The sequence below is a fragment of the Oncorhynchus mykiss genome, chromosome 13 (genome assembly GCF_057628025.1).
Source record: "Oncorhynchus mykiss isolate SJ-2025 chromosome 13, ASM5762802v1, whole genome shotgun sequence".
Taxonomy (NCBI): Eukaryota; Metazoa; Chordata; class Actinopteri; order Salmoniformes; family Salmonidae; genus Oncorhynchus; species Oncorhynchus mykiss.
In genome coordinates this window covers 19,018,676-19,041,564 of record NC_143034.1, presented here as the reverse complement: position 1 = coordinate 19,041,564, position 22,889 = coordinate 19,018,676, and the positions used below count along the sequence as shown (strand labels likewise).

The window sequence follows — 22,889 nt, the reverse complement described above, 5'->3', positions numbered from 1 at the left end:
ACCACAAAACGATTAGTCAGACATGATTATATCACAGGTTATTAAGAAACTAAATGTTATGTTTTGCTGATGCCACCTTATTTTGTACAAGCATAAGATCAATGAATAAGCGCACATTCAGCAATCTAATCAAATACGAATGTAAAAATATTTTTGATATAAATGATAGGCATGGCTGTAGCCAACAATCAATCAATCAAATACTATGATATTCAATTTCCTGGTTTGGGAGGTGAAAGGGTAGCCACAGTTAGCAAGTAGCAAGCTAAACGCTAATGCTAATTTGATGTTAACCAAATTAAAATGTCAAATTCTTGAACGTCCAAGTCATCAATTGAACACTGTCAAGTAAACGCATTTGCTTATTTACTTGAAAACACTTGCTTTAAAGAGTCAAAAATGAAGAAATCTACTTTGCATCAACCGGCATGTGGCTATATTATGTAGCTAGCCTCCCAAGAGCACGAATAATATTAACTTTAAACGGAATATACTGTACATCGATTAATCATTAATAGCTCAATCTCACATCGAAGGGTAGCGGGAGAGTCTCTTCGGTGTCCGCCAAGAGAAGACTAGAGGCCTGAACAGCGGTAGAACGGCCAGACGGAGTGGGCAGAGAGAGCTGTCCGTGCCCCGTTTTGTGCCCGTATCTTTGCCCCGTGAGATTCGGAGCGCTCGGGCTGGCACGGGCCGGGGGGCGACGGAAAGAGCGGACGGTTGGATAACAAAAAAATACTTGATCACCGGTTCTCTCTCTCTGTTTATGTCGACGCAGCCCTTCATTTGCTCTATCAAACTAGCTAAGAGACAACGGCACGAATTCTGTCACAAAAATAGTAGAACAAATAAAATATTCAGGAGTTCGCATCCCCCGCCGCTCTCGCCCCCACTCTGTGCCAGTGCTCTCGGTTAGAGTTACCTCCTTGGGCCTAGGCTAGCTACTCGGGATACACTGTACTTTTTATTTGGGGTTAGCCCATCGCATAACGTAACCCGGCGCTAGCTGACTTATCACCAAAATTAATTATTTGTCGCCCGAAACAAAGGATCATCCAATTAAAGTTTCGTTTAGTAAAAATCAGAATATATAAATATTTTAGTTATTTTTGGGAGGTAGCTTGGGGGTGGTCTCCGGTCAACACTCAACAGGTCAATCCGGGACAAACGTAGGCAAGTATCTTGGGGGGGCGAGTCAGTCTGAACCATGCATGCTTGCAGCGATATAGCTGTTAGCCTATGAGTTCCTGCTAGCCAAGACACCAATTTAACCAGTTAACGACAACACGCGATGTACATAAACCCCCAATCGCATTAACCATTTATGTTAGGAGTAGACTCATTCTACTGGGAAAATGTCACTCTTCAACGAAACATCCAGGTAAAACCCGGCCGCGTTTCAAAAGTTGAGGAATAAAGAGCGAGAGAGAGCGCGGATTGCTGTGAACTCACCGTTGAAAGGCAGACTGGACAACCCGCGGTGTTGGCAGGCAGTGTGAGTGTGAAGCATAGACGGTAGCTATATAGCCACTAAAGTGGTTAAAGTTTTGTTGGTGCTGCTGTTCGGTGTTCCAACTCAGCCCATCCCCCACCGCACACCTTCCCAAAAACAATAGCTAACTAACCCGCCCACTCCCCAAAAAAACTCACACGGAACCGCTCTCAATTCCTCCCCGAAGAAGAGCCACTTCACAACAGCTAGCCGCCGCAAACACCTCGACGACTTCCCGTGTCCTTTCTGACCCCGGTGAACCCTGGTAAAACTCACCCCCCTCGCTATATTCCGTTGGAAAGTGTTTCAATGGAGTAGTGCAGAAGCGTTCGGTCCTCTCCCTCTCTACAGGCAGCCATTCAGTGTGTGAGCACAGCACAGGTGGAGAAGCAGAGCACAGAGCTGTCGAGGGAGCCCAAAACGGTACCCAGAGGTGGAGGAAAAGATCACAGAGCTAACCGATCTCTCAGACAGAAAGCGTCCCCAACCAACCCGGATGCCCCTGTCGGTCTCCACCAACTGCCCAATTCAAATCACACACACATTTTCCGTCTCTCCCATACCTGTGGGACTCCCTCTTGTCCAGGCAGCCCAGTTGACTGGTGATTCAGAGTGGAGATCGACGGGAAGCCGCCGGTAACGCTTAAATCTCCTCCCCTGTTGGATTCAGAGCTCGCTGCGGGTGCTGAATGTGCTATTTTCGTATGTCTAGACTTCTCAGGTGAGCCCCTAGGCGTCTATAGTACGCGCATAGAGTACAAACTACCATCTGCATTCAAGCAATGGGAAAAGCTATAGAGCTGCCTAGATACAGTTCTTTCTTACTGTCAAAATGCATCTTTCTTCATCATGGCCATAATTGTTGTTAGACGAGCGCCACCTCCCGCGTTAGATGTTAAATAATGATAATTAATAATTTCATAACAATTCATAATTCTGTTTAATCATACGTATTATAAATGCTCTAGCCCTGACGCGTTCAGGGTATCACTTGGAATCATGATGGCAATGATAATTGTCACGTACATGCTGCTGCATACAGTGCCAGAGAAGAGGAAAACATGTGAAAAAATGAGGCAATGGAAACATAATAAAACAACAATATTAAAACACTACTTTTATCTACAGTATCACATTTTGGCCTGTTAAATTAAGGCTTTTCATGTAACTTTAAAAAAAATATTCTTCGCACATTCAAGGCATGGAAAGTAGGCAAACTGCCAGATGAATGACCGCTCTGTCCTATGGCTTTCTATTACAAAAGACATGTTCAATACACCTTAGCAAAATGTTTTGCAATGGAACACGAAAAACTAAAGAATCTCTCCCTGTTTCAGTCCATTTGGTGCAGAATGAATATGACCCAGTTATGAGAATTCTCTCATAGAATTAGGAATTAGTAACTATATAGAGCTGCACAGTGGATGTGTCATAATACCCATAAAACCTAGTGGTCAAACAGGGAAAAGGTTCCAATCATTTTTCCATCATAAGGGATTTTAGAAACACAAAAACTAAGGGCTGTGTTTCATGTGGGCTTACCCTGGCGTGACGTTTTGATTATCATGTAAATCTGTCGGACAAGGTGACTTTTATCAATATAGTAGTCTCTGATACGAAAATGCTTATTAGCATCAAAGTAGACATACAAGACTACAAATCCCTGCACGTCATCTCTAGCTGACACCTTTGCTAACAGGTATTGTGTCAATTTAAAACTTGCACAAGACAGTTCACAGAAATGTCAATTTAAAGACATGTTGCCAGTTTATTAATTACTACATTTAGCTAACATTATATGTTCATCCAAAGATTGTTACCGTTGCCTCGATTCGGCAGTCTCGTTCAGATATGGCATTTGTAGTTCTTTATTAGCAGGCAATTAGCAGTTCATTTTTGGGGGGTAAATACAGGTGAAAATATTGATAAAAGTCACCTTGTCCTCGAGAGATTTCCATAGTTATCAAAACATCATGCCAGGGTAAGTCTACACGAAACACAGCCCTTATTTTAAGTGTTTCTAAAAAAAAAACTATGGGAAAAATAACTGGTGGAACCATTTCCCTGTCTGACCGCTAGGTTTTATGGGTATTAATGACTCATACTGTGGTACTCTATATGCATTTTCTTCTCTAATTTGAAATGTGGGGGCAAGAAATGTGAATTGTTTTGCTCTCAAGAAAAGGACGCCATTGAAAGCAGTGATTACTGGGGTAGCAGTAAATGTAAAAGTTGACTAAATGAAGGGGAAGATCCCCGGGGTGTTCGTGATGCTCGTGTTTGGTGCGACGCAGACAGGGGTGTGAGTAGTGAAACAGAAGTGTCATTGTCTGTTCTTTTGAGTTTTGATGTTGAGTCTTTGCCTGACAAAGTGATGTTAGGATATATAAGTTGTCCTGTACAAGCTTTGGTGCCGAATACATTACATTGTTACAGGTGTCAAGCTTATGGGTATGTGGCAGCAGTGTGTAGGAGGGAGGTTCCTAGGTGTGAGTAGTGTGCAGAAGGGCATGAGACAAAGGAATGTAGGGATGCCCATGGGGCTGGGGATCAGAATTATTATTTTTTAATTATTTAACCAGGTATTTAACCAGGTAAGCTAGTTGAGAACAAGTTGTCATTTACAACTGTGACCTGGCCAAGATAATGTAAAGCAGTGCGACAAAAACAACAACCCAGAGTTACATATAAACAAATGTACAGTCAATAACACAATAGAAAAGTCTATATACAGTGTGTGCAAATGTAGAAGATTAGGGAGGTAAGGCAATAAATAGACCATGGAGGCTAAATAATTACAATTAGCATTAACACCGGAGTGATAGATGTGCAGATGATGATGTGCAAGTAGAGATACTGGGGTGCAAAAGAGAAAAAAGCTAAATACCAATATGGGGAAGAGGTAGTTGGGTGTGCTATTTACAGATTGGCTGTGTACAGGTACAGTGATCGGTAAGCAGCTCTGACAGCTGATGCTTAAAGTCAGAGAGGGAGGATAGGAGTCCAGCTTCAGTGATTTTTGCAATTCGTTCAATTTATTGGCAGCGGAGAACTGGAAGGAAAGGCGGCCAAACAAAGGATATGTTGACAGAGTCGGAGCAGGTCCTTTTGCTGATGCCATGTCATATATATTTTTTAATGACATTATTTTTTTGTGTGTGTCAATTTCGACCAGAGTTACACATGGAATAAACAAACATACAGTCAATAATACAATAGAAAAAGTATATATACAGTGTGTGCAAATGATGTAGGATAAGTGAGGGAAGGCAATGAAATAGGCCATAGCGGCGAAATAATTACCATATAGCAATTAAACACTGGAGTGATGAATGTGCAGAAGATGAATGTGCAAGTAGAGATACTGGGGTGCAAAGGAGCAAAATAAATAACAGTTTGGGAATGAGGCAGTTGGTTGGGCTATTTACAGATGAGCTATGTACAGGTGCAGTGATCTGTGAGCTGCTCAGCTGGTGCTTAAAGCTAGTGAGGGAGATATGAATTTATAGCTTCAGTGATTTTTGTAGTTTGTTCCAGTCATTGGCAGCAGAGAACTGGAAAGAAAGGCGGCTGAAGGAGGAATTGGCTTTGGGGGTGACCAGTGAAATATACCTGCTGGAGCACGTGCTCTGGGTGGGTGCTGCTATGGTGACTAGTGAGCTGAGATTTTATTGTATTTTTTTATTTTACCTTTATTTAACTAGGCAAGACAGTTAAGAACAAATTCTTATTTTCAATGACAGCCTAGGAACAGTGGGTTAACTGCCTTGTTCAGGGGCAGAATGACAGATTTGTACCTTGTCAGCTCGGGGACTTGAACTTGCAACCTTTCGGTTACTAGCCCAACGCTCCAACCACCCTGCCGCGGGGCTTTACCTAGCAAAGACTTATAGATGACCTGGAACCAGTGGGTTTGGCGACGAATGTGAAGCGAGGGCCAGCCAACGAGAGCATACAGGTCGCAGTGGTGGGTAGTATATGGGGCTTTGGTGACAAAACGGATGGACTGTGATAGACTGCATCCAATTTGCTGAGTAGAGTGTTGGAGGCTATTTTGTAAATAACATCACCGAAGTCAAGGGTTGGTAGGATAGTCAGTTTTACGAGGGTATGCTTGGCAGCATGAGTGAAGGATGCTTTGTTGCTTTGTGATCCTGAGAGGAGTGGTGTGAGTAGTAGATCTGTACCAGTACAGAGGGAGGGATCCTGAGAGGAGTGGTGTGAGTAGTAGATCTGTACCAGTACAGAGGGAGGGATCCTGAGAGGAGTGGTGTGAGTAGTAGATCTGTACCAGTACAGAGGGAGGGATCCTGTGAGGAGGGGTGTGAGTAGTAGATCTGTACCAGTACAGAGGGATGGATCCTGAGAGAAGTGGTGTGAGTAGTAGATCTGTACCAGTACAGAGGGAGGGATCCTGAGAGGAGGGGTGTGAGTAGTAGATCTGTACCAGAACAGATGGAGGGATCCTGAGAGGAGGGGTGTGAGTAGTAGATCTGTACCAGTACAGATGGAGGGATCCTGAGAGGAGTGGTGTGAGTAGTAGATCTGTACCAGTACAGAGGGAGGGATCCTGAGAGGAGTGGTGTGAGTAGTAGATCTGTACCAGTACAGAGGGAGGGATCCTGAGAGGAGTGGTGTGAGTAGTAGATCTGTACCTGTACAGAGGGATAGGCCAACAAGTGTTATATGTTTCAGTAAGATTGGATTTTTAGCATTTATAGTAATGGTTATCAACTGTACTGCAGGGATGGAATGTAAGTCACAGCAAATTGAGGTTGTGGTGGCAGCTGCAGAGAGGTATTTGGGTGTGTGAGACGTGACATCAGAAGAGTTACAGGGTGTGTTGTGGTGGTGTCCCATCCTTTCAGGTTGTTGGCCTGAGGTAGGACTAAATAGATTTACATAGTGGAGTAGGGTGGTGATATTTTAAATGTATTTATATTTTTTAGTGAGTGTAGTGTTACATGGTAGGGCATTTGTATATAGATTGTTTTCAAGCAAAGGAGAAGCGAGTTGTAATCCAGTCTAGTAGGTGGCGGTAATGCAACATTGGATACTAACCGCCCTTAAACCTCAGCGAAGAAGAATAATTCGAAACGCCTTTTTACCTCTTTCTGTTTGGTTCTGCGGGTTTCTGTAGTTGTGGTCCATGGATATCTGCGTCCATGTGTTAACTTGAGTTTTGCAACAAATAGCTAGTGAGTTATTACCGTTGTCATACAGTAAATATACATAATCATCAAATACAGCTACATGTTAAGTTGTCAACTTGGGAAAGTGCGCCGCAGATAAGGTAATCGTTTTTATCTTACTTGATAGCTAAATACCGGTAGCTAGCTAGTTAGCGCTTCGGCTCATTTCAATGCAGTCAGTTAGCTTTGTGAACTTAGCCGGTGTCCGCATGTACAAGTTGCAAGTGTTTTATCATAACTTTTTGGTGTGGATGTTCATGTTAGTTAGATTGCTGGTGTCTTTTTTTTTCTCTGACAAAACAAGCTCTGACTACATTGAAGGAGGTGCGCCCTGGTTTATGTAGCTAGCGTGCTACCTTAGCAAGCTGCTCTGACTTCAGCTCAGGCATCAGTAACGTTATAGATCATCTTTGCTTCAAACCATGGTTTAGCTAACAGTCTTTGTCCAACAGCTCATTTTCTCTCTGTGTGTTGTCAGTTCATGCTCTGTTCTAAACTGTGGAGGAAGAGCCCCAAGTCGAACCAATATCTGTTTTTCCATCAGTACTGTGTAACCTGGGGCGGCAGGGTAGCCTAGTGGTTAGTGCATTGGACTCGTAACCAAAAGGTTGCAAGTTCAAATCCCCGAGCTGACAAGGTACAAATCTGTCGTTCTGCCCTCATTGAAAATAAGACTTTGTTCATAACTGACTTGCCTAGTTAAATAAAGGTAAAATTTAAATAAAAAACCTAGCCCTATATGTACTCTAACTTGACTCCTTAAGGTCATAGGAGACCTATGTTATTTTCAGAGGTATAATTTACTGTCTCTGACATCTAAACGTGAATTGATTCCCAATTGCAATATGGTTCTAGAAACATAAAACCCATGACTTTCATATGACATCAAAATAATTAAACAAATGCAAAATATACACTTACACCGCAAGCAATGCGTGCTAATTTTCAGACCGAGCATCGGTCCTACGGACAGTAGACGCCTTCGTCTGATGACTCTTATGTGTAATGTAATGGCACTGATAGTCATGATCAATGTCTGTGTGTAACACATTGTTGTCATTTCTTCCAGGACTGAGAAGTGCCCTATGCTGATCATCACTGCTCGGCTACTCCCCCTCTTAACTGTACCCTTCACCCACCAGAGGATTCTAAGGACAGTTGGCAGTGTTGCCTACAGGGGACTGAGAACCATGGAGCCCCTCAGGGCCCCTCAGGATCCACAAGTTAACACCACCCTGCCTGGGGTAGACACCAAGCCTCAGCCCCCTACTTCTGGAGCCCCAATGGAGGGCTTGAACCCAAGTCCAGCTGCCTCAACACCTGACCAGGAGATGCCCCCGACAACGGGGTTGTTGCCAGGGGAGACAGTTGTCAGGGAGGGCAAGGCAGCCATATTGTTTCCCAGTGCCAACGAGGTGTTTTACAACCCTGTGCAGGAGTTCAACAGAGATCTGACGTGAGTTTGACTGATGGGGCTTATTCACTAGGAAGTAAACGAAACAGAGGGACCTACCTGAATTTGTCCAATAGAAACTCTCATTCAGTTTGCTTTGGTGTGCACTTATGAATACACCCCTAATGGTCTTTTATCCCTTAGCTGGCCCAACATTCAGCTCAAGGCTGCATTGTCAACATATACCTTATCCCTGGACATATTATGGGATGTATGCATACATTGCAATTTGGATGTTTTCCTATGGGTCTGTAAGCCTTCAGTTGAAGAAACTGCATTCAACATGGCTTATGTAGAGCTGAATCTGCAAAGAAAGTATAGCTATAGTCAGAGCCATGTATTTACACTGAATAAAAATATAAACGCAACATGCAACAATTTCAAAGAGTTTACTGAGTTACAGTTCATATGAGGAAATCAGTCAATGTAAATAAATGAATTAGGCCCTAATCTATGGCCCTAATCTATAGATTTCACATGACTGGGAATACAAATATACATCTGTTGGTCACAGATACTTTAAAAAAGGTAGGGGTGTGGATCAGAAACCCAGTCAGTATCTGGTGTGACCACCATTTGCCTCATGCAGTGCGACACATCTCCTTCGTATAGACTGTTGATTGTGGCCTGTGAAATGTTGTCCCACTCCTCTTCAATGGCTGTGAAGTTTCTGGATATTGGTGGGAACTGGAACACGCTGTCGTATACATTGATCCAGAGCATCCCAAACATGCTCAATGGGTGACATGTCTGGTGACTATGCAGGCCATGGAAGAACTGGGACATTTTCAGCTTCCAGGAATCGTGTACAGATTCTTGTGACATGGGGCCGTGCATTATCATGCTGAAACATGAGGTGATGACGGCAGATAAATGGCACAACAAATTGCCTCAGGATCTCATCACGGTGTCTCTGTACATCCAAATTGGCAACGATAAAATGCAATTGTGTTCGATGTTTGTACCTTATGCCTGCCCATACCATCATCCCACTGCCACCATGGGACACTGTTCAAAACGTTGACATCAGCAAACCGCAAGCCCACACGACACCATACACGCTATCTGCCCGGTACAGTTGAAACTGGGATTAATCCGTGAAGAGCACACTTCTCCAGCGTGCCAGTGGCCATTGAAGGTGATCATTTGCCCACTGAAGTCGGTTACGATGCTGAACTGCAGTCAGGTCAAGACCCTGGTGAGGACGACCAGCACTCAGATCAGCTTCCCTGAAATGGTTTCTGACAGTTGGTGCAGAAATTCTTCAGGTGTGGAAACTCATTTTCATCAGCTGACATGGTGGCTGGTCTCAGACGACCCCTCAGGTGAAGAAGCTGATGTGGAGGTTCTGGGCTGGCCACACGTGGTCTGCGGTTGTGAGGCCGGTTGGATGTACTGCCAAGTTCTCTAAAATGACGTTGGAGGCAGCTTCTGGTAGAGAAATGAACAGTCAATTATCTGGCAACAGCTCTGGTGGACATTCCTGCAGTCAGCATGCCAATTGCACACTCCCTCAACATGAGTGGCATTACTGTGTGACAAAACTGCACATTTTAGAGTGGCCTTTTATTGTCCCCAGCACAAGGTGTGCCTGTGTAATGATCATGTTGTTTAATGAGCTTCTTGATATGCCACCTGTCAGGTGGATGGATTATCTTTGCAAAGGATGGTACAGGGATATAAACTAATTTGTGCTCATTTTGAGAAGTAAGCTTTTTGTGCGTATGGAAACATTTTGGGATCTTTTATTTCAGCTCATGAAACATGGAACACTTTACATGTAGAGTTTATACTTTTGTTCAGTATAGACAAAATACATTAGTGGCGCAGCGGTCTAAGGCACTGCATCACAGTGCTAGTAGGCGCCACTACAGACCTGGGTTCGATCCCGGGCTGTATCACAACCAGCTGTGATCGGGAGTCCCATATAGCGGTGCACTATTGGCCCAGCATCATCCGGATTAGAGGAGGGTTTGACCAGGGGGGGCTTTGTTTGTACCTTCATTTAGGCCGTCATTAATTAAGGTTTTGTTCTTTATTGACTTGCGTAGTTAAACGAAGGTACAATAAATATGGCTCAGGCTATGGTAGCTAGCTGGTTGTTCATCACAGGTACAGGCTATGGTAGCTAGCTGGTTGTTCATCACAGGTACAGGCTATGGTAGCTAGCTGGTTGTTCATCACAGGTACAGGCTATGGTAGCTAGCTGGTTGTTCATCACAGGTACAGGCTATGGTAGCTAGCTGGTTGTTCATCACAGGTACAGGCTATGGTAGCTAGCTGGTTGTTCATCACAGGTACAGCCTATGGTAGCTAGCTGGTTGTTCATCACAGGTACAGCCTATGGTAGCTAGCTGGTTGTTCATCACAGGTACAGGCTATGGTAGCTAGCTGGTTGTTCATCACAGGTACAGGCTATGGTAGCTAGCTGGTTGTTCATCACAGGTACAGGCTATGGTAGCTAGCTGGTTGTTCATCACAGGTACAGGCTATGGTAGCTAGCTGGTTGTTCATCACAGGTACAGGCTATGGTAGCTAGCTGGTTGTTCATCACAGGTACAGCCTATGGTAGCTAGCTGGTTGTTCATCACAGATACACCTGTTTCATCTCATGTCTCCGTCTTGCCCCCCTTCTCTCCAGGTGTGCGGTGGTTACAGAGTTTGCCCGGGAGCAGATGGCCCGGAGGGGGGTGAAGGTGGTAGTGCCAGGGGAGAAGGAGAGGGTGGTGGTCAATCTAGCTGACGAGAAGAAAGAGGAGACAGAGATGCAGACAGGGGAGGAAGGAGGAGAGGAGCCAGTCGTAACTGCTTCAGTGGGGGAGTGCTGTAAGGTATGAAAAAGCGTGTGTGTGCATCCATGTTCCAACCCTACCGTTCTCCTCTCTCCACAATGGTCTACCAGTGTGTTGGTATTCTAACCCTACCATTCTCCTCTCTCCACAATGGTCTGCCAGTGTGTTTGTGATCTAACCCTACCGTTCTCCTCTCCACAATGGTCTGCCAGTGTGTTTGTGATCTAACCCTACCATTCTCCTCTCTCCACAATGGTCTGCCAGTGTGTTTGTGATCTTACCCTACCATTCTCCTCTCTCCACAATGGTCTGCCAGTGTGTTGGTATTCTAACCCTACCATTCTCCTCTCTCCACAATGGTCTGCCAGTGTGTTTGATCTTACCCTACCATTCTCCTCTCTCCACAATGGTCTGCCAGTGTGTTGGTATTCTAACCCTACTGTTCTCCTCTCTCCACAATGGTCTGCCAGTGTGTTGGTATTCTAACCCTACCATTCTCCTCTCTCCACAATGGTCTGCCAGTGTGTTGGTATTCTAACCCTACTGTTCTCCTCTCTCCACAATGGTCTGCCAGTGTGTTTGTGTTCTAACCCTACCATTCTCCTCTCTCCGCAATGGTCTGCCAGTGTGTTGGTATTCTAACCCTACCATTCTTCTCTCTCCACAATGGTCTGCCAGTGTGTTTGTGTTCTAACCATACCCTTCTCCTCTCTCCACAATGGTCTGCCAGTGTGTTTGTGTTCTAACCCTACCATTCTCCTCTCTCCACAATGGTCTGCCAGTGTATTTGTGTTCTAACCCTACCGTTCTCCTCTCTCCACAATGGTCTGCCAGTGTGTTTGTGTTCTAACCCTACCATTCTCCTCTCTCCACAATGGTCTGCCAGTGTGTTGGTATTCTAACCCTACCATTCTCCATCCAGAATGGTCTGCGTGTGTTGGAGGGTCTGGCAGCGTCTGGCCTACGCTCTGTGAGGTTTGCTCTGGAGGTGCCTGGTCTACGTAGCGTCACGGCTAACGACTTCTCAGCCAAGGCTGCTGCCCTCATCGCCCGCAATGCCCAGCACAACGGAGTCACACACCTACTGCAGGCCAGCCAGAGAGATGCCAGGTTGGTCTCGCTCTCTCCTTCATGTATCTCATTCTTTTCTTCTCTTATTGTCTTCTTTTTTTGTTTATCTATGCTCACTGACACACTCAGACAGTCTTCTCGAAGTCAAACTATCACTCTCTATTTATCTTTTCTCCCTATTATTCAGTCTCTCCCTCTTTACCTCTCTTTTGATCCACCTCTTTCTCCTAACCTCTGCCCCCCCATCATGTTAATCCCTCCCTGTCTCGTTCCTCCATGTTAATCCATCCCTGTCTCGTTCCTCCATCATGTTAATCCCTCCCTGTCTCGTTCCTCCATCATGTTAATCCCTCCCTGTCTCGTTCCTCCATCATGTTAATCCCTCCCTGTCTCGTTCCTCCATCATGTTAATCCCTCCCTGTCTCGTTCCTCCATCATGTTAATCCCTCCCTGTCTCGTTCCTCCATGTTAATCCATCCCTGTCTCGTTCCTCCATCATGTTAATCCCTCCCTGTCTCGTTCCTCCATCATGTTAATCCCTCCCTGTCTCGTTCCTCCATGTTAATCCATCCCTGTCTCGTTCCTCCATCATGTTAATCCCTCCCTGTCTCGTTCCTCCATCATGTTAATCCCTCCCTGTCTCGTTCCTCCATCATGTTAATCCCTCCCTGTCTCGTTCCTCCATCATGTTAATCCCTCCCTGTCTCGTTCCTCCATCATGTTAATCCCTCCCTGTCTCGTTCCTCCATCATGTTAATCCCTCCCTGTCTCGTTCCTCCTCCAGCATGTTAATCCATCCCTGTCTCGTTCCTCCTCCATCATGTTAATCCCTCCCTGTCTCGTTCCTCCACCAGCATGTTAATCCCTCCCTGTCTCGTTCCTCCTCCAGCATGTTAATCCCTCCCTGTCTCGTTCCTCCTCCAGCATGTTAATCCCTCCCTGTCTCGTTCCTCCAGCATGTTAATCCCTCCCTGTCTCGTTCCTCCATCATGTTAATCCCTCCCTGTCTCGTTCCTCCATCATGTTAATCCCTCCGTCTCGTTCCTCCTCCATGTTAATCCCTCCCTGTCTCGTTCCTCCAGCATGTTAATCCCTCCCTGTCTCGTTCCTCCATCATGTTAATCCCTCCCTGTCTCGTTCCTCCATCATGTTAATCCCTCCCTGTCTCGTTCCTCCAGCATGTTAATCCCTCCCTGCCTCGTTCTTCCAGCTTGTTAATCCCTCCCTGTCTCGTTCCTCCAGCATGTTAATCCCTCCCTGTCTCGTTCCTCCATCATGTTAATCCCTCCCTGTCTCGTTCCTCCAGCATGTTAATCCCTCCCTGTCTCGTTCCTCCAGCATGTTAATCCCTCCCTGTCTTGTTCCTCCAGCATGCTGATGTATGAGATGCGAGGGAAGAAGGACCGCTATGATGTCATAGACCTGGACCCCTACGGAAGCCCCGCCCCTTTCCTGGATGCCGCCGTCCAGGCTGTCGGTGAAGGAGGTCCGTCAGTTATTCTCTCTGCTTAACTTAACATGTTTATGTGTCAGCGACAGATACACTGAGTGCGTTTTCCAGTGTGGTTTTACTAAAAACGTCTCTCTCTCTCCCCCCCAGGTCTGTTGTGTGTGACGTGTACTGACATGGCTGTGATGGCTGGTAACAGTGGGGAGACCTGCTACAGCAAATACGGCTCTGTCTCCATCAAAGCCAAGTACTGTCATGAGATGGTGAGGAACGCTTGGCTAAACTGTATTCCAGCAGCGTGTATATTCAACTAAAACCGGATGCAAGTGACCTTCGTCTCTCCCGAGCCCGTACGGGAGTTGTAGCGATGAGACAAGATAGTAACTACTAACAATTGGATACCACGAAAAGGGGGTAAAATAAAAAATAAAATAAAAAACTGGATGCAAGAAAACCCTTGTTGGAATAATACGTGTGTAGTAGAAGGAACATTTAGGGAAGTTGTGTGAATACATTTTGAATAGAAGTTTGAGAGTTTGGTCCCTGCTGTGTAGCTTGTCTCATAGCTCTCCTTCTCTACTTTCCCTCTTCTCCCTCCTCGCCACCCCCCTCTTCTCCCTCCTCGCCACCCCCCTCTTCTCCCTCCTCGCCACCCCCCTCTTCTCCCTCCTCGCCACCCCCCTCTTCTCCCTCCTCGCCACCCCCCTCTTCTCCCTCCTCTTCTCCCTCCTCGCCACCCCCATCTTCTCCCTCGCCACCCTCCTCTTCTCCCTCCTCCCCCAGGCTCTGCGTATCATCCTACACAGTCTGGACCAGAGAGCTGGTGTGTACCAACGGTACATCCACCCCCTGCTCTGTGTCAGTGTGGACTTCTACATACGAGTGTTTGTCAGGGTACACACTGGACAGGCCATGGTCAAAAACTCAGCAAGGTATGGACACACACACACACCGTAACACAACACTTTGTCTAGACATGAAGTGTTCATAACGGACTGTGAAGTTGTTATTCTGAAGATATGATGACATTACACCTGGTGTTTCAGTAAACAAGCGTTGGTGTATAACTGTGTTGGCTGTGGCTCGTTCCACTTACAACGACTGGGCAAGAGGACGACTCAGGGAAACCAGTAAGACACTATTTCTCTATATGGGTTATTCCTGTCGAGTTGGGCAACTTGTGTGTGTTAATGTTTCTCTCTGTGTGTTTCAGTATAAAGTACTCTGCAGCCACTGGACCGCCGGTCGGAGCAGAGTGTGAACACTGTGGACACAGACACCAGGTGAGGACACACACACACACACACACTCTCAAACACACTTTGTCTCTTACTTTCGCACGCATTCTCTCTTGACACCGTCTCTCCCTCCTCCTCCTCTGTAGCTGGGTGGTCCTATCTGGGGTGAGGCCCTCCATGACGTGAGCTTCGTTCAGAAGGTTCTATCTGCCGTCTCTGGGAACCCGTCCCGCTTTGGAACCGCCCGCCGCATAGAGGGCATGCTCAGCATGGTCACAGAGGTGAGAGGTTAGGGGTCATAGAGGGCATGCTCAGCATGGTCACAGAGGTGAGAGGTTAGGGGTCATAGAGGGCATGCTCAGCATGGTCACAGAGGTGAGAGGTTAGGGGTCATAGAGGGCATGGTCACAGAGGTGAGAGGTTAGGGGTCGTAGGTCTACAAGAAGCAGTCTGAAATACACTTTATATTACATGGAATAAGACATGGGGGGCCTTTTCTCAACTGCATGCTGCTCTCCTCCTCAAAACCCATTGGAGGAGAAGGTCAGAGGTGAGGGACTTCTCTTTCTCCTCCAATGGGTTTTGAGAAGGAGGTGAGGAGTATGCAGTTGAGATTCTTCCATTGATGCTGATCCAAGGTTAGGTTGGTGTTCTCACTCTTAATGGTAGGATTGGGAGAAAGGGTCAGCTGATCTGAGGTCAGGTTGGTGTTTTCACTCTTAATGGTAGGATTGGGAGAAAGGGTCAGCTGATCTGAGGTCAGCCTAAGATGAGCCATGTCCAAACTTTAACTGTTGTCTGTGTGTCCAGGAGCTGGAGGATGTGCCTCTATACTACACAGTGGACAACCTGAGCAGCACTGTACACTGCAGCACTCCCCCTCTGCTCCAATTCAGGTCCTACTCTCCCTCTCATATAAGACTGCTCTGTCTGATTACATAAAATACAACTCGCCCCCCCCACCCCTCTATCCTTGAACTCACTCACCCTCTCTCTCTCTTCAGGTCGGCTCTGCTTCATGCAGGCCACAGGGTGTCCTTGTCTCATGCCTGTAAGAATGCTCTAAAGACGGACGCTCCTCCCAGGGTCCTCTGGGACGTCATGCGATGCTGGGTAAGACACAATGCACCATGGGAACCATTTCAATACGGGATGAAACTGAAAGTCCCAATCCGGGTGTAGATTTGACGGTATGTGGTGGTTATGTTGTATCCTCCGGGTGTAGATTTGACGGTATGTGGTGGTTATGTTGTATCCTCCGGGTGTAGATTTGACGGTATGTGGTGGTTATGTTGTATCCTCCGGGTGTAGATTTGACGGTATGTGGTGGTTATGTTGTATCCTCCGGGTGTAGATTTGACGGTATGTGGTGGTTATGTTGTATCCTCCAGGTGTAGATTTGACAGTATGTGGTGGTTATGTTGTATCCTCCAGGTGTAGATTTGACAGTGTGTGGTGGTTATGTTGTATCCTCCGGGTGTAGATTTGACAGTATGTGGTGGTTATGTTGTATCCTCCGGGTGTAGATTTGACAGTATGTGGTGGTTATGTTGTATCCTCCGGGTGTAGATTTGACAGTATGTGGTGGTTATGTTGTATCCTCCGGGTGTAGATTTGACGGTATGTGGTGGTTATGTTGTATCCTCCAGGTGTAGATTTGACAGTGTGTGGTGGTTATGTTGTATCCTCCGGGTGTAGATTTGACGGTATGTGGTGGTTATGTTGTATCCTCCGGGTGTAGATTTGACGGTATGTGGTGGTTATGTTGTATCCTCCAGGTGTAGATTTGACAGTGTGTGGTGGTTATGTTGTATCCTGCGGGTGTAGATTTGACGGTATGTGGTGGTTATGTTGTATCCTCCGGGTGTAGATTTGACGGTATGTGGTGGTTATGTTGTATCCTGTAGGAAAAGTCCCAATCCGGGTGTAGATTTGACAGTATGTGGTGGTTATGTTGAATCCTGTAGGAAAAGTCCCAATCCGGGTGTAGATTTGACAGTATGTGGTGGTTATGTTGAATCCTGTAGGAAAAGTCCCATTCCGGGTGTAGATCTGACGGTATGTGGTGGTTATGTTGAATCCTGTAGGAAAAGTCCCATTCCGGGTGTAGATCTGACGGTATGTGGTGGTTATGTTGAATCCTGTAGGAAAAGTCCCATTCCGGGTGTAGATATGACAGTATGTGGTGGTTATGTTGTATCCTGTAGGAAAAGTCCCATTCCGGGTGTAGATCTGACAGTATGTGGTGGTTATGTTGTATCCTGTAGGAAAAGTCCCAATCCGGGTGTAGATCTGACGGTATGTGGTGGTTATGTTGAATCCTGTAGGAAAAGTCCCATTCCGGGTGTAGATATGACGGTATGTGGTGGTTATGTTGTATCCTGCGGGTGTAGATCTGACGGTATGTGGTGGTTATGTTGTATCCTCCGGGTGTAGATTTGACGGTATGTGGTGGTTATGTTGTATCCTCCGGGTGTAGATTTGACGGTATGTGGTGGTTATGTTGTATCCTCCGGGTGTAGATTTGACAGTATGTGGAGGTTATGTTGTATCCTCCGGGTGTAGATTTGACAGTATGTGGAGGTTATGATGTATCCTCCGGGTGTAGATTTGACAGTGTGTGGTGGTTATGTTGTATCCTCCGGGTGTAGATTTGACAGTATGTGGTGGTTATGTTGTATCCTGCAGGAAAAGTCCAATCCTGTGAAGAGAGACAGACTGTCAGAGAGCAGCCCTGCTCACCACATCCTCAATACTGAACCCATGTAAGTCTGGGACTGAACCAACTGCCTGGGAGATGAAGATGCCAGTACAGTTTAACATAGAGATGGTATAATGTAGTGATGAATAAGATTATGGATATTAGGAAAAGGTATGTCCTGTGTCCCCCCTTCTTGCTCTCTCCCCCTCCCCCATCTCTCTCCTCTCTCGCGCTATCTCTCTCTAGTCTACAGGCGTGTTTTGATGTGAGGGAGGATGCCAATCCCCAGTCTCGCCGTCGCCACCTCACCCGCTTCCAGGAGAACCCTGAGCCTTTCTGGGGGCCCAAGGCCCGCGCCAATGCTGGGTAGGATACACTTATTAATACTAACCCTGTATTTGACCCCTAACCCTAAACCTCAGGCCAGCTGGGGGCCAAGGCCCACACCAATGCTGGGTAGGATACACTTATTAATACTAACCCCGTCCTTGACCCCTAACCCTCAGGCCAGCTGGGGGCCAAGGCCCACACCAATGCTGGGTAGGATACACTTATTAATACTAACCCCGTCCTTGACCCCTAACCCTAAACCTCAGGCCAGCTGGGGCCCAAGGCCCGCGCCAATGCTGGGTAGGATACACTTATTAATACTAACCCCGTCCTTGACCCCTAACCCTCAGGCCAGCTGGGGGCCAAGGCCCACACCAAGGCTGGGTAGGATACACTTATTAATACTAACCCTGTATTTGAACCCTAAACCCTAAACCTCAGGCCAGCTGGGGGCCAAGGCCCACACCAAGGCTGGGTAGGATACACTTATTAATACTAACCCTGTATTTGAACCCTAAACCTCAGGCCAGCTGGGGGCCAAGGCCCACACCAATGCTGGGTAGGATACACTTATTAATACTAACCCCGTCCTTGACCCCTAACCCTCAGGCCAGCTGGGGGCCAAGGCCCACACCAATGCTGGGTAGGATACACTTATTAATACTAACCCCGTCCTTGACCCCTAACCCTCAGGCCAGCTGGGGGCCAAGGCCCGCATCAATGCTGGGTAGGATACACTTATTAATACTAACCCCGTCCTTGACCCCTAACCCTCAGGCCAGCTGGGGGCCAAGGCCCACACCAATGCTGGGTAGGATACACTTATTAATACTAACCCCGTCCTTGACCCCTAACCCTCAGGCCAGCTGGGGGCCAAGGCCCACACCAATGCTGGGTAGGATACACTTATTAATACTAACCCCGTCCTTGACCCCTAACCCTAAACCTCAGGCCAGCTGGGGGCCAAGGCCCACGCCAAGGCTGGGTAGGATACACTTATTAATACTAACCCCGTCCTTGACCCCTAACCCTCAGGCCAGCTGGGGGCCAAGGCCCACACCAATGCTGGGTAGGATACACTTATTAATACTAACCCCGTCCTTGACCCCTAACCCTCAGGCCAGCTGGGGGCCAAGGCCCACACCAATGCTGGGTAGGATACACTTATTAATACTAACCCCGTCCTTGACCCCTAACCCTAAACCTCAGGCCAGCTGGGGGCCAAGGCCCACACCAATGCTGGGTAGGATACACTTATTAATACTAACCCCGTCCTTGACCCCTAACCCTCAGGCCAGCTGGGGGCCAAGGCCCACACCAATGCTGGGTAGGATACACTTATTAATACTAACCCCGTCCTTGACCCCTAACCCTCAGGCCAGCTGGGGGCCAAGGCCCACACCAATGCTGTGTAGGATACACTTATTAATACTAACCCCGTCCTTGACCCCTAACCCTCAGGCCAGCTGGGGGCCAAGGCCCACACCAATGCTGGGTAGGATACACTTATTAATACTAACCCCGTCCTTGACCCCTAACCCTCAGGCCAGCTGGGGGCCAAGGCCCACACCAATGCTGGGTAGGATACACTTATTAATACTAACCCCGTCCTTGACCCCTAACCCTAAACCTCAGGCCAGCTGGGGGCCAAGGCCCACACCAAGGCTGGGTAGGATACACTTATTAATACTAACCCCGTCCTTGACCCCTAACCCTAAACCTCAGGCCAGCTGGGGGCCAAGGCCCGCACCAAGGCTGGGTAGGATACACTTATTAATACTAACCCCGTCCTTGACCCCTAACCCTAAACCTCAGGCCAGCTGGGGGCCAAGGCCCGCGCCAATGCTGGGTAGGATACACTTATTAATACTAACCCCGTCCTTGACCCCTAAACCTCAGGCCAGCTGGGGGCCAAGGCCCGCACCAAGGCTGGGTAGGATACACTTATTAATACTAACCCCGTCCTTGACCCCTAACCCTAAACCTCAGGCCAGCTGGGGGCCAAGGCCCGCGCCAATGCTGGGTAGGATACACTTATTAATACTAACCCCGTCCTTGACCCCTAAACCTCAGGCCAGCTGGGGGCCAAGGCCCGCACCAAGGCTGGGTAGGATACACTTATTAATACTAACCCCGTCCTTGACCCCTAACCCTAAACCTCAGGCCAGCTGGGGGCCAAGGCCCGCACCAAGGCTGGGTAGGATACACTTATTAATACTAACCCCGTCCTTGACCCCTAACCCTCAGGCCAGCTGGGGGCCAAGGCCCGCACCAAGGCTGGGTAGGATACACTTATTAATACTAACCCCGTCCTTGACCCCTAACCCTCAGGCCTCAGGCCAGCTGGGGGCCAAGGCCCGCATCAATGCTGGGTAGGATACACTTATTAATACTAACCCCGTCCTTGACCCCTCAGACCCGCAGACACTTATTAATGATGATCTCAACATGAAGTTAGCTAAATAAATATTTATACAGTATTGGGTTAAACCTCTCCCCATTGTTTCTTGCTGTCTCTTTCTCTCCACCTGCCTCTTACTGTGTTCTTCCCTATATTCTCTCTCCTTTCTGTCTTTCAACATATGTCAACATTGCCAAAGCAAGTGAAATAGATAAACAAAAGTGAAATAAACAATAAAAAATGAACAGTAAATATTACACTCACACAAGTTCCAAAAGAATAAAGACATTACAGATGTCATTATGTATATATACAGTGTTGTAACAATGTACAAATAGTTAATGTACAAAGGGGAAAATAAGTAAATATGTTTTGTATTTACAATGGTGTTTGTTCTTCACTGGTTGACCTTTTCTTGTGGTCACAAATCTTGCTGCTGTGACACACTGTGGAATTTCACCCAGTAGATATGGGAGTTTATCAAAATTGGATTTGTTTTCTAATTCTTTGTTGGTCTATGTAATCTGAGGGAAATATGTCTCTAATATGGTCATACATTTGGCAGGAGGTTAGGAAGTGCAGATCAGTTTCCACCTCATTTTGTGGTCAGTGTGCACATAATCTGTCTTCTCTTGAAAGCCATGTCTGCCTACGGTGGCCTTTCTCAATAGCAAGGCTATGCTCACTGAGTCTGTACATAGTCAAAGCTTTCCTTAAGTTTGGGTCAGTCACAGTGGTCAGGTATTGTGCCACTGTGTACTCTCTGTTTAGGGCCAAATAGCATTCTAGTTTGCTCTGTTTTTTTGTTAATTCTTTCCAATGTGTCAAGTAATTATATTTTTGTTTTCTCATGATTTGGTTGGGTGTAATTGTGCTGCTGTCCTGGGGCTCTGTGGGGTGTGTTTATGAACAGAGCCCCAGGACCAGCTTGCTTAGAGGACTCTTCTCCAGGTTCATCTCTCTGTAGGTGATGACTTTGTTATGGAAGGTTTGGGAATTGCTTTCTTTTAGAGTTTTGATAATTAGTGGGTACCGGCCTAATTCTGCTCTGCATGCTTCATTTGGTGTTTTACATTGTATACAGAGGATATTTTTGCAGAATTCTGCATGCAGAGTCTCAATTTGGTGTCTCTCTCTCAGTGGTGGAGGTATCTCATCAGACCTGGAGGACAGGAGGAAACAGGGTCAAAACAAGAGGAAGAACCAGATCACAGACGCCACCCAGCTTAAGAGCTTCCCCTGCAAGAGGTTCAGGAAGGTATGGGAGCACATTTTCCCTCCCCACACCCTGTAACACTAGGCATTGCATTACACAAGATTCAGAAAGCCCGAAAGTTGCAAGAGCTTCCCTTGCAAAAGGTACAGGGAAACACCCCACAATAACCATATAGACATAGTAGAATTGTAAGGCTGCGTTTACACAGGCAGCCCAATGCTGATCTTTTTACACTAATTGGTATTTTGACCAATCAGACCAGCTCTAAAAAAAAGATCTGATGTGAAAAGATCTGATTTGATTTCTCAAAAAAGGCTATTAGGAGAAAAAATATCAGAATTGGGCTGCCTGTGTAGAGGCAGCCACAGGAATGTTTCACAGGAGCTTTCTCTTTGGTGAAATGTTCTGAAGGGTGTGAGCACACTCTGTTCTTTTCATAATAACACTGTCGGCATAGTAACCGTACACTACCAGAGAACAAGGTGTTCTATCTCCCCAGCAACAGACAGTGCCTCATTATTTATGAATCATCATAACACTTCAGCTATTATTACAGATACATTTTCCACACAATAATAAACCTAAACTGGCATTGTTAAATACTTATTGGCTTGAAGGGCATTCTAGAGCTTGCAATATTTCCCTATAACGCACGGTAGAATTGAAGGGCATATACATATTTTGTTTGAGCTGCTTTTTAAAGTAAGTCTAATTGGAAAAGTATTGTTTTTAATTTGATTTTCATAATAGCCAGCTCAGACTGATGGTTGGGTTAGCTAAACTAGCGAGTCTGTTAGCTACAGTAGTTGTCTTGTTAACCAAGCAATCTAGGTAACTTGCTAGCTACTTCAGTGGATGTTGAACACATTTCTAGTGGTAAATATGTTAAATTCTAGCCTTGGTGTAAAAGGGATAATCAACACGGGCTCTATGCGTTCTGTGAGAAAGGAAGGTCAGTTTCATTCCGCTCGTGTCTAGTTGATCATCTACCGTCATTCATTATTTTCCATAGGACACATAACCCCTCATTATGTCTTATACATGATTTGCATGTTTTCCCCCTTTTCTCCCCCTCCCTTTTCTGCCACTCGTCCCCCCCCTCTCTCTCTCCAGGGTAAATGCACACACGGTGAAAAATGCTGTTACTCCCATGACCTGGAACAGACTGACCAGATGGAGTGATGGTGGAGCGAGTCTCCTCTCTTCCCTCCCACTTGGTATCCTCATGTCCAGCTCAGCAGAATCTGTCCACTAAGGTATACTGGACACAATCATGACGAAACTCCAGGCCCCAGACATAACTAACTTTGAACTCCGGGGTGACGTTTCCCCCTTGGTACAGATCTAGGATCAGCTTCCCCTCCCCAATCCTCTACATTACCATTAGTGGGGAGAATGCAAAACTGACCCAGTATCAGCATCTATGGGCAACTTCATTATGGGATGTCTAGTTAGCCCTGTATTGGAAATACACATACTGGCTTCATACTGAAGTGAAGCATCAATTCTGTTTTATGACTGTTGTGACAGTCTAATAAAAGTCTTCATGACAA

General features: G+C 46.5%; 2 protein-coding genes across 11 annotated transcripts in view; one reads left to right on the top strand and one right to left on the bottom strand.

Annotated features, from left to right (window-relative positions):
- nacc1b (nucleus accumbens associated 1, BEN and BTB (POZ) domain containing b) overlaps positions 1-2,202 on the bottom strand; it is a 12,617-nt gene extending 10,415 nt beyond the window's left edge. For 2 of the 9 annotated variants that reach the window (XM_036942332.2, XM_090195562.1), the window contains exon 1: positions 1,769-1,903. The gene's annotated coding sequence lies outside the window, so the exon portion shown is untranslated. Of the gene's footprint in view, positions 1-529; positions 1,943-2,055 lie in introns of those variants that run through there. The other 7 variants (XM_036942330.2, XM_036942331.2, XM_090195560.1 and 4 more) reach the window with 7 other exon arrangements.
- On the top strand, positions 1,687-22,889 carry trmt1 (tRNA methyltransferase 1). Of its 2 annotated transcripts, none has more exons than XM_036949187.2 (16): positions 1,687-2,213; positions 7,754-8,140; positions 10,779-10,968; positions 11,852-12,039; positions 13,371-13,486; positions 13,601-13,713; positions 14,234-14,382; positions 14,497-14,580; positions 14,664-14,733; positions 14,835-14,969; positions 15,499-15,584; positions 15,693-15,801; positions 17,377-17,453; positions 17,636-17,755; positions 21,261-21,378; positions 22,450-22,889. In XM_036949187.2, exons 1-16 carry the CDS (start codon positions 2,182-2,184, stop codon positions 22,516-22,518), a joined length of 2,043 nt encoding a protein of 680 aa, XP_036805082.2. In that variant the 5' UTR covers positions 1,687-2,181; the 3' UTR covers positions 22,519-22,889. The 2 variants fall into 2 exon arrangements, with proteins under 2 accessions (XP_036805082.2, XP_036805083.2); XM_036949188.2 differs by lacking the exon at positions 1,687-2,213 and adding an exon at positions 6,099-6,785.

What these genes read in the sequence shown, in the direction of transcription:
- trmt1 (XM_036949187.2), top strand. Translation starts at nt 2,182, where the DNA reads ATGTGCTATTTTCGTATGTCTAGACTTCTCAG. An exon ending in GCCAGCCAGAGAGATGCCAG is followed by an intron (nt 12,040 to 13,370) that starts GTTGGTCTCGCT and finishes TTGTTCCTCCAG; the next exon opens with CATGCTGATGTATGAGATGC. An exon ending in CCAAGTACTGTCATGAGATG is followed by an intron (nt 13,714 to 14,233) that starts GTGAGGAACGCT and finishes CTCCTCCCCCAG; the next exon opens with GCTCTGCGTATCATCCTACA.